At 33.3% G+C, this 10755-nt stretch overlaps 1 protein-coding gene across 4 annotated transcripts; it reads left to right on the top strand.

Moving 5' to 3' along the window:
• The first annotated feature begins 305 nt into the window (after positions 1-305).
• Positions 306-9504, top strand: LOC106759609 (probable LRR receptor-like serine/threonine-protein kinase At1g06840). 4 transcript variants are annotated; one of them, XM_014642862.2, is made up of 22 exons: positions 307-557; positions 653-770; positions 1020-1124; positions 1439-1589; positions 1744-1815; positions 1921-1992; positions 2384-2527; positions 2615-2686; positions 2823-2894; positions 3720-3794; positions 3913-3981; positions 4086-4154; positions 4291-4359; positions 4505-4591; positions 4700-4768; positions 4993-5501; positions 6018-6170; positions 6263-6549; positions 6945-6996; positions 7501-7760; positions 8545-8679; positions 8900-9504. In XM_014642862.2, the coding sequence occupies exons 3-22, from the start codon at positions 1031-1033 to the stop codon at positions 9260-9262; spliced, it is 2874 nt and encodes a 957-aa protein (XP_014498348.1). In that variant the 5' UTR covers positions 307-557; positions 653-770; positions 1020-1030; the 3' UTR covers positions 9263-9504. The 4 variants fall into 4 exon arrangements, with proteins under 4 accessions (XP_014498351.1, XP_014498348.1, XP_014498349.1 ...); XM_014642865.2 differs by lacking the exon at positions 653-770 and having other exon boundaries at positions 306-557; XM_014642863.2 differs by lacking the exon at positions 307-557 and having other exon boundaries at positions 568-770.
• Positions 9505-10755: the final 1251 nt, after the last annotated feature.

Below are 10755 nucleotides of genomic sequence, written 5' to 3'. Positions count from 1 at the left end.
TTCATGTATGAGAAACGTTAACAATATATGTTTTTATTGAATGAATTGATTTGAAAGAAATGCTAAAGAAGAAGTGAAAATATTACATATTAAACATGTTGTAATTACTGTGATATTTTTGAAAAGGAGGTGGAGGAGTTGGCGGGCGTAATATTTTGGTATAAAGAAAAGATGGAAAGTGTTTGATTATTATATGAATATGATATGATATTAGCGTGTTCCGGTTTGGTGTGTTTGACTATTGCATAGTGGATGCACCAACCACAACGACAGTGCCATCTCAGAAACTGATGCAGATGTTTTTTCATCTTAATTTAATCAGCGGACTAATGAAACATCAAAGCACAAAAATAAGTTTTCAATGAATGATTAAGTATTATCATTATTATCTCATGGTGACAGAATGATCTAGCTAATAACTTCCCCACGGGCTCTCTCTTTTTGACTTCGGATTTTCGTTCATTGTTGAAGGCCTTTCACTTCACTTTTTCAGATTTCAAGGTTCACTCTTGCAAGTTTTGACATTTCAATCACCCCACCCCACCCCACCTTCCAAAGTCAGATTCTTTCTTTCTCTCCCTGTCATTTCTCAATTTTTGGATAAGGATTTCATTGCAATAATTGACTGCTGTGGTGTATGATTCTCTGACAGCCAAAAACTTCAATGTTGTAACTTTCGGTTTTAATTATCTGGGAAAGTTAAGTCTGACAAGTTTGGCAACTTTGAACTTCCTCCCACTTTCCAACCAGAGAAATCAGCCCGAGCTATTGTATGATGCTTCTTTTATTTTTCTACTTTTACGTTTCATTGATGTTTCTTGGGAAAATGTCATACATGACCGAGTTTCTACTTTCAGTATTTTTGAAGTTCTAACTTTTTCCTGTTTTATGAGATTTTAGATCAATAAAGTATTCATTTTGTTTTCTGAATGTGTGTTGTGAATGAATCTTATTCCTTGCAATGCTCCAATTTCAACACCCCCTTTATTCATCATCCCTTCCATTTGGTTGCTTTCCAGGATATACTGTGATGCCGGCTCTGAGAATTCATGGATATGCCTTGGCTCTTTCGTTTTGTCTTATCACCTTCATAGCAGCATCACAACGAACAGACCCTTCAGAAGGTGAATATGCTCTACACCTTCAAAGTTATTCAATATTTCTTTTTCACTTTGTTTTTTCTGGCCTGTGATTTAGACACTATACAACAGAGTTCAAGTAGAAATTTCAGTCCAAGTTGGAAAATAGGGAGGGATATGTTACCCCTTTTTTCCCCTTCTGATAGAAAATGAATATGTTATTTTTGTAATGATTGAGTTAGAGAGAAAGTGTTCTGAGATTATACAATTTCACTTTCCTTTATTTGATACTTGTAATTTGCTTTGGTATTCAAAAATTTTAACCTTGGTGATTAACCTGTATTTTTTCCTCTTTGTAGTTAATGCGCTGATAGACATCAAGAAAAGTTTGATTGATCCTATGAACAATCTTAAGAACTGGAATAAAGGAGACCCATGTGCAAGAAACTGGACTGGGGTATGGTGTTTTGATAAGACGGGAGATGATGGGTATTTCCATGTTCGTGAGATGTATGGACTTTTTCTCTTTCTATTTTCTTTTTGTTCTTAATTTCAATGTTATAATTTAGATACAGTAAAGGGTTATTTATTTACATATAGCACAAGTTTACATTCGAGGGGTTGCTAAATTTTCATTGTTTTGTGTTATCTAATTTTACTGAAGCTACTTAATGACAACGAATCTCTCGGGAAGTCTATCATCTCAGCTTGGTCAGCTATCCCATCTTGAGATAATGTGAGTTGCGTCATTTTCTTTGTTCTCTAGAAACAAATTATGTATCAGAAGAAACGGTGATAATATTTATGGCATGCTAATATTTTCATTGTTTTATGCTTGAAGGGATTTCATGTGGAACAATCTGACAGGCACGATACCAAAGGAGATTGGAAACATTAAAACATTGAAACTCTTGTAAGAACTTTAACATAGAAGATGAAATATTAGTATTGATCCTCATCAAGTTTTTATTTTAAGGTGGTCTTGTCTGTCCTGCTTGGTATGGTGTATTTCTTGTTAATTTCTAACATTTCTTTCAAGGCGTGGATCATAATCGGTCATCCATGTATTGGGAGTTAAATTTGGACTTTGCTTAGCTTTATTTGTTATGAATAAACATATTTTATGTCTTTATAACTTAAGTTTGAAGTTCAGTTCATATGTCTTTAACAGTACAAGGAACATACTAATGCTGTAATTAATGAAAGTTTATGATGCAACCATACAAACAGAGAAAATACTGTTTCCAATGGTTTTTCTTTTCTGCTATAACAGGAAGAGTTATTCTGATTTATTTTCTACGCAGGCTCTTGAATGGCAATATGTTATCTGGGAGTTTACCAGACGAGCTTGGCAACCTTCCATATTTAAATAGATTCCAAGTAGACGAAAACCAATTGTCTGGTTCTATACCAGATTCACTTGCCAACATGACTAGTGTTAAACACCTGTGAGTGGAGTTCTTAGCCAAACAACTATCAACTTGGAGGTTGATTTCTTACATGTAATTTATCCTTCTCATTTCGTATATTTTCAGTCACCTGAACAACAACTCATTTAGTGGTCAACTTCCATCTACACTTTCAAAGTTATCGAATCTGATGCATTTGTGAGTATTGAAGTAATTTTTTTTTTTACGTTACAGTGTTTCAAATCCTCCGTTGCATCTTTGGGTGCATCTCCGGATTGACCCTTTTTACAAGTTTGCACTGAGTTTCTTTTTTTTGGTTGAAATGACTTTATAGGCTTGTGGACAACAATAACTTATCTGGAAATCTTCCACCAGAATACTCCATGTTAAATGGATTGGCAATACTGTATGTTCTCCTTCCCAACTTTTAGATTTGTTTCAATTATCAGCTTCATATTATACATTTATATATTACTGCAATTGACACGCCGTGCTTAAATTGTGGAAGAGAATTAGTGAAATGATAAAATCATGCTCTGCTATGATAAGCTAGATTTCTCATGATATTTAAACAAATGGATCATGAACATATAGGTATACATGTTTACTAGAAAGGTTATAGTAAGATTATGACTGTAGAGTTCTGGATGATCCATGGAGGATTAAATAATTTTGTCCCCAATTTCGTTGACAAATCTCAATTTAGTCTCTCGTTTTAAAAGTGTTTGAAATGAGTCATCACTTTCAAAATTTTGAGTCAAATTAGTCCCTTTTGTTAAACAGAATCAAATGGTCTTAAGGGTTTAATGATTTAGCATAAGAGATATTATTTTATAGATATATCTATAAAATAATATCTCTTTTGCCAAATCATCAACCCTTAACTTTGTTTGTTTCTGTTTTACGGAAGGGACTAATTTGACTCACAATTTTGAAAGTAAGGACCCATTTCAATCACTTTTAAAACGAGAGACTAAATTGAGATTTGTCAACGAAACTGAGGACAAAATTGGCTATTAAACCAATGAAAAAACAAAAAATGTATAACATTGTGTCTTTTCTTCTGAAAAAGTTTAGGCTGATTTAAGAGTTTAGGAGAAAGGATTTTCCTTATTGTTGCCACAAGTTCATGACACTTTCGTATATATGTCCTCAAGAGTACTTCACCTTGGCCAGAAAAAGGGTTTAAGATGCAGTTTCTGATTTTCATATTTACTTGTTTCCCTTGCAGCCAGCTTGATAACAACAACTTCAGCGGGAATGGAATTCCTTCTACCTATGCAAACTTAACCAGGCTAGTGAAATTGTAAGTACTTTTAGAATTAGCTACTTTCCTTTTATTTTATTTTGTTCACTTAATGTAGGATGTTACACATATTAAATGACTGATTATTTTAGCTAATATTTCCCCTTTGATTTAACAGAAGTCTAAGAAACTGCAGTCTGCAAGGAGCTATTCCTGATTTCAGTTCAATACCCAAGCTTACCTATTTGTATGTTTGATGATTATCTATTGCTTTATATTGTGCCGAATGGTTGTGAAATCATATCCTACTTTTTGCTACCAACTCATTTGTGACTGGTTTATGTTTTCTAGAGATCTTAGCTGGAATCAGTTGACTGGACCCTTACCATCAAATAAGCTGGCAGACAATATGACAACTATGTATGTAAATAGCCCAACTTTTCTATGTATTTTCTATATAATGCTCTTGGTTTCCTTATCTATTTCACAATCTTTATTTAACTTAATGCAAGGCATAATAAAATTGAGAGATGTGCTTATTTTCACTCAATTGCAGAGATCTGTCCAATAATCTTCTCAACGGATCTATTCCTCGAAGCTACTCTTATCCTCATCTTCAAAAATTGTGAGAATATCAACCTTCTTTTCACATAATATTTATCCAATTGTTACATAACAACATATTGAAGTCTTCTATAATCTAGACACTTTTATACAAGTTCAATTCTTTGCACATTGGGTTGAATTTTTTGTTTCATTGCCAAACACAGGTCACTTGCGAATAATTTACTGTCGGGTTCCATCCCTGCTAGCATATGGCAGAATATGTCCTTCAATGTGAAAGATAAACTTACAATGTAACTTCTTTATCTACATTGCTTCTTCATTCTCAAGGAATGTCGACTTTTTGCATTAAATGATTGCCTTCTTTTCGGTGTAAACTTATGTTTGTCTTATTCTTGCAGTGATCTCCGTAACAACTCATTTGAGGATGTTTCGGGAAATCTGAACCCCCCGGCAAATGTTACCTTGAGGTATTCTTATTACATGTGTTTCGTTACATGCAATGTAAACACTTTATCTGATTTACTCTTTCTCTACGGCTCTGGTTCATATCATGTTCGTGATATTATATACATATATTTCTGCTTAATTTTTATTCTATGATTAATTTTTACCATGAAAAACAATGTCAAAGCTATGATTTACCTTTGTTGCGGCATACACTTCTTATTATTTCTTCCTCTTTTCCTTGAAGGCTTTCTGGTAATCCTATATGCAAGAACTCCAACGCACAAAGTGCTAGTAAATATTGTGGACCTGAAGAAGATAAGGCAGTTCAAGACTTAACAAGCTCTACCGTTTGTCATGTTCAATCTTGTCCATTTGATGACTTTTATGAATACGCCCCTAATTCCCCAGTTCCTTGCTATTGTGCTGCACCTCTGAGAATTGGATACAGGCTGAAAAGTCCAAGTTTTTCCTACTTTGCTCCCTATAGATCTAGTTTTGAACACTACATAACTGACTCCTTAAAACTACACCTCTACCAACTATCGGTAGATTCTGTAGCTTGGGAAGAGGGACCTCGTCTTAGAATGTATTTGAAACTCTTCCCTTCCTATAACGATTCCCGTTTGAATGTGTTCAACGTAAGTGAGGTTCGTCGGATTAGTGGCCTATTCACATCATGGCGATTTCCTCGCACTGATTTTTTCGGACCATATGAACTCCTGAACTTCACTCTTCGTGGACCTTATGAAAATTGTAAGTTTCTTAAACTCAACATGTTATAACTTTTTTGTTATGTAATAGAATGCATAATAAATTCCTGCTCACTTAACCATATTATTATCATTGCATCTCACCAAATGCGTGTACTGTTTAGCACAACAAGTCTACAAGAAATACTATTTTCCGCTGGTAGAAGTGATTGGCAATATGTGCAGACTGCAAAGAGATTATACAGTATTACTATATGTATTAGTCTCATATTCATATTAGTTTAAATTTTCTATTCTTTTATATACCATTCTTTAAATGAGATATTAATCCTTTCATTAGAAAAAGAAAAAATAAAAGGTAAGTATCTTGATCCTAGAAAAATAGGAGTAAACGGAGAAATAGTTTTCCTTTGTTTCTGTCTAGCATTAGCATTTATGCTGATGAATTAGATAGGGTATATCTCATAACTGATGTTAATTTTTAGCAACTCAAATTTGGTTAATAAACTTACGCCCTCTGCTGAGTTTCTCTAATTTAACTTCCATTTTATTGTTACAGTAATTATTGATTCGGAGAAGGGAAAAGTTAGTGTTGGCATAAAAGTTTCTGTTGCAATAGCAGCTGCTGCTTGTGCTTTAGCAATATCTGCAATAATCATTCTCCTGATTACTAGAAGAAAGATGAAATACCAGAAGAAGATTTCCAGGAAATGTATGTGCAAGTATTCTAAAGCTTTCTGCTGATTATCTCATTTTGGATTATTTTTTTAAGCAAGAGGTTTAAAATGTTTATTTCTTTTGCAGCTACTACTAATATATCCATCAAAATAGATGGCATGAAAGCATTTACTTACAAAGAACTGGCTCTTGCTACAAACAAATTCGATATCTCAACTAAAGTCGGTCAAGGAGGTTATGGGAATGTCTATAAAGGCATTTTATCTGATGAAAATTTTGTGGCAGTTAAGCGAGCAGAAGCAGGTTCCTTACAAGGACAAAGGGAGTTCTTGACAGAGATTGAGCTTCTGTCAAGGTTACACCATCGAAATCTTGTCTCACTGATTGGATACTGCAATGAAGAAGGGGAACAGGTATCTAGCTTATAGTGAATGAGAAAATAATTTGTTCTGCATGAATCTGAATAACGATTAAACAAGAACATGGTATTAGATATACATCGATCTAATTGTTAATTAGATATTTTAGTCTGTGAGCTAAGATGGACTTAGCGCTAATAAGGAGCAAACAGATTGAATGCTAGCAGATTTCTGTGTTGAATCTGTCACTGGATATTTATGTTATGTCAATTTGAACTGTAGTTCTTTTCTTGATTAATTTGAATCGTAGTTCTTTTCTTGATTTTGTACATGTTTTTGAATTTGGAACCCCAATATAATCTGAGTACGATTATTCTTGCTATATTAGCTTTGCACTTGACACTGACTTCAATAGTATTCTCATATATATATTCTTTCTGTTGATTCAGATGCTGGTTTATGAATTCATGCCCAATGGCACCCTAAGGGACTGGATTTCTGGTATGATATTGTGCATAATAACTGTTTTCCTCCGACATGTTTTTTGCTTTCCAGTTTTGGGGTCTAGTTATAAAAATATTTTATATTAGAATATCTCTTGGTAAACGTTTAGGATTTGTATAGCAAGTTTAATAGCTTTTTGTGAGATTTTTTGATAGTTGGATTGCTTCTGTTGAATTATTGAGGAAAAACTCCTTTCAATAAGTTATAAATTCATTCTCCATGAATACACTGCAAAAGTTTCACCTTTTACTTCTAATTGTGGAGGCTTGGTCTTAAACAAAAGAAATCATGATCACAATAGAACTAACTAATATAATTCATCATCACTGTTTTGTCATTTCATCCTTGTAAGTAGTGAACAAATTAGAACTTAAAAAGAAAGAAAGTTTCAAGAAAGAAAGGAAAAGCAATGTTAATAAAGTGATCTAATATGAGATTGTTGATATTCTCAATGATGTAATAAAGATACGTTATAAGTTAATGGATACTGTGGTGTGGCAGGAAGAAGTAGAAAAACGAAGGGGAGCCTAAATTTTAGTACGAGGTTGAGAATTGCAATGGGAGCAGCCAAAGGCATACTGTATCTTCATACAGAGGCTAACCCTCCTATATTCCACAGAGATATTAAAGCCAGTAACATTCTTCTGGACTCCAAGTTTACAGCTAAAGTGGCCGATTTTGGACTCTCACGGCTTGTACCAGACTTAGATGAAGAAGGAACTGCTCCTAAATATGTGTCAACAGTTGTGAGAGGAACTCCAGTAAGTCTGTTAAAAGAATTAAGGAATAATTCCAGTTCTGATATATAAGACTAGAAGTTATATTGTGAAGTTTCTGATTACATGGATTATTCAACCGATACCTTCCATTCAAATTTGGCAAAATAATTATCAAAGTTTTCAGGCTTGCAATATCTTACCCTTGAAATATTCCTCACACCCTAATTGTTGTAAGCTTTTTTGTGGGCCTCTTCATAGTGCTTAGACCTCACTTACCTTTTCCTGATTAGCTTAAGCGTCTTCCACCTTTTGCCACTGTCATTTTCCTTTTTAGTTTTTTGGTCTTTCTGATCAAGCGGCATTAAGTATAGTATATTTAGATGTAGTTTCTTATACTTTCTGCATTGTTCTCCTACTAGAATTGGAGTTTCTCCTCGGTAATTTGGATGATGAAAGTTTGCAATAAAGATCGATTTGAATTACTGAGATGAAACAACAGTTCTAATAATTAAATAGCACCAAGGGAGCTACATCTAAGTTTTGTTTTCATATCAGCATCATGTGCTTTATATTAGCCATTAAGAAAGTATTAAATCACTTTCACATTTATGAATAATTGGTTTTCTTCAATAAAAGATTTATATTTCTATTTTCTTAATCATGTCCTTAAGCATTTATTAGTCTTCATTCTTATGTACTGTAATGTAGTTTAAATTTGTTGCTATCATTTGATACTTTGTTGATGGTTGATTTTTGTACATTTTTTCTGTAATACTGAAAGGCACTACAGTCAGAATATAACGATTACTTTGTAATTTTGCTGCAGGGTTACCTGGACCCAGAATATTTATTGACTCATAAGCTGACAGACAAATGTGATGTCTATAGCCTGGGAATTGTGTATCTAGAGCTTTTAACAGGCATGCAACCAATATCTCATGGAAAAAACATTGTTCGCGAGGTACCTTTCTTTTTCATCACTCCACTACTTTTATGTCTCTATCTGATCATTAAATCATCAAAAACATTGAATAGTAAAACTAATCATAAGAATTTTATTCTACTGCCTGCACATTTGAATTCTCTTATATCTGATTTATTCACAAGCCATACACGCAGAAATACTAAATATATCAATTTATCAAACAAGTTATCAATAATGGTGCACAATTTTATGTCAGGTTAACATGGCTCATCAATCTGGCACAGTATATTCCATCATAGACAGCAGAATTGGATTATATACATCTGAATGCTTGGAAAAATTCTTAACTCTGGCCCTCAGTTGTTGCCAAGACAATCCAGAGGAGAGACCATCAATGATAGATGTGGTGAGGACACTGGAAGATATCATTGCAATGTTGCCTGAAGCTGAAACTGTTTTCTCAGATGTTAGCTTAGACAGTTCTGGCAACATAGCACCACCCTCATCATCAGCATCAATATCAGCATCCCATGTAGCAAGGGAGGAGCAACACATGTCCTCATATGTGTCTGGAAGCAATCTTGTCAGTGATGTCATTCCCACCATTGTTCCTCGCTGATGCTGTACTGTGCCATCCCCCTTCATATATTCTGAAAAATGTAATTATAATATATTTTGCACCAAGATTTTGATAGATGATAAAGGTAGGAAGTTACTAGGGACATTGCTAATATCTACACTTCCCATTTGGGACCTTGTAAATTTTATACTTGTAACTGTAACCAAATACTATACAATTGGTGGCGAAAAGAAAAAGAGAATGACACAACTACTACAGTTTTGTTATTTTTTTAAAAATGTGTATTTTTCAATAGACTTTATTTATTTATTTTTAAATTTGAACTCTTGATCAACATGTCACCAACTCTCAACTTTAAATGGACTTCTTGTTTCATTCTTTATAATACTTGGCAACACTTCACTCGACTTCTTGTTCTTTAGAACCCTCCAACAGACAATGACATCCCAACATCTGAGAAACTCACATTCAAAACCTAGTTATTAAAGGGGAGAACCAAACACTAATACTTTAAATGAAACTTAAGTAATTATACTACTCCGATTTATAACTGATATTAACTCACCCGTGTACTCTGTGTTGCTTTTTACAAGGTTGTTAGTTTCTGTATGTTTCTCTGATAACCTAAAGTATATACCCTTTTGTTTTTCACCTTTCTCTGATAGAAAATATATTTGCACAATTTCGCTGATTGTCTTCTTTTCTTCCTTCTCTCTGCTCTTTTATCTCTTTCTCCACCATTGAAGAAAGTCTGATATGGTATCAGGAAATTTTCTCTACAACTTCTTCTCCATGGCTGCTACTTAGACTTGTCAAATAGGTCCTATAATAGACCCTGGCCCTAGTCCATGTGGGTTAGGGCCAAAACAATCCACAGGGCCAAAAAAGCCCTTTATTAAAAAAGCCTCCAGGGCTGAAAAGCCCCAAAGCCCTGTGGGTCAGGACCAACCATGGGTTTTCTTTTTTACAAAAAAAAATTAAATATTCAACAATAAATTGCATTTTTACAAAGAAAAGAAACACTTAAATTATGTGTTATAAATTGAAAATTTTAAATTATGAAGCACACAAACTCAATCAGAGAAAAAACTATCAACTTATATAGCAGCCAGAATCACAAACAGTAAAGAATGATTGTCAAAAAAACTTGAATTTGAAGATTGGTGGCAGTGTTTATTTTAGATGCTCTCTAATCAGGCATAGTCAATTGATTTGCTCCAATACCTTATTAACATCAATATCTGGAAAGTAATTTTGTCTACTATAATTATTGCATATTTCAAAACAGATATGTCCAATGAGAGAAAAAAAAAGATATTGTATACATCTAGAATTGGAAACTAGAATAAGAGATATTTTTAAAATATATGATTATTTAATATTAATTTTGATTCAATAATGGCTATAAATTGTTTTAATTAAAATATATGTGTGCTTGAGTTTTTTTTTAAAGAAAAAAATAAAAAGAATATTATTATCATAATTATAAAAATGAATATAAATAATTTTTATTAATTTTATAAATAATTTTA

The sequence above is a fragment of the Vigna radiata genome, chromosome 4 (genome assembly GCF_000741045.1).
Source record: "Vigna radiata var. radiata cultivar VC1973A chromosome 4, Vradiata_ver6, whole genome shotgun sequence".
Lineage (NCBI taxonomy): Eukaryota > Viridiplantae > Streptophyta > Magnoliopsida > Fabales > Fabaceae > Vigna > Vigna radiata.
This window is presented reverse-complemented; position numbering and strand designations above follow the sequence as displayed.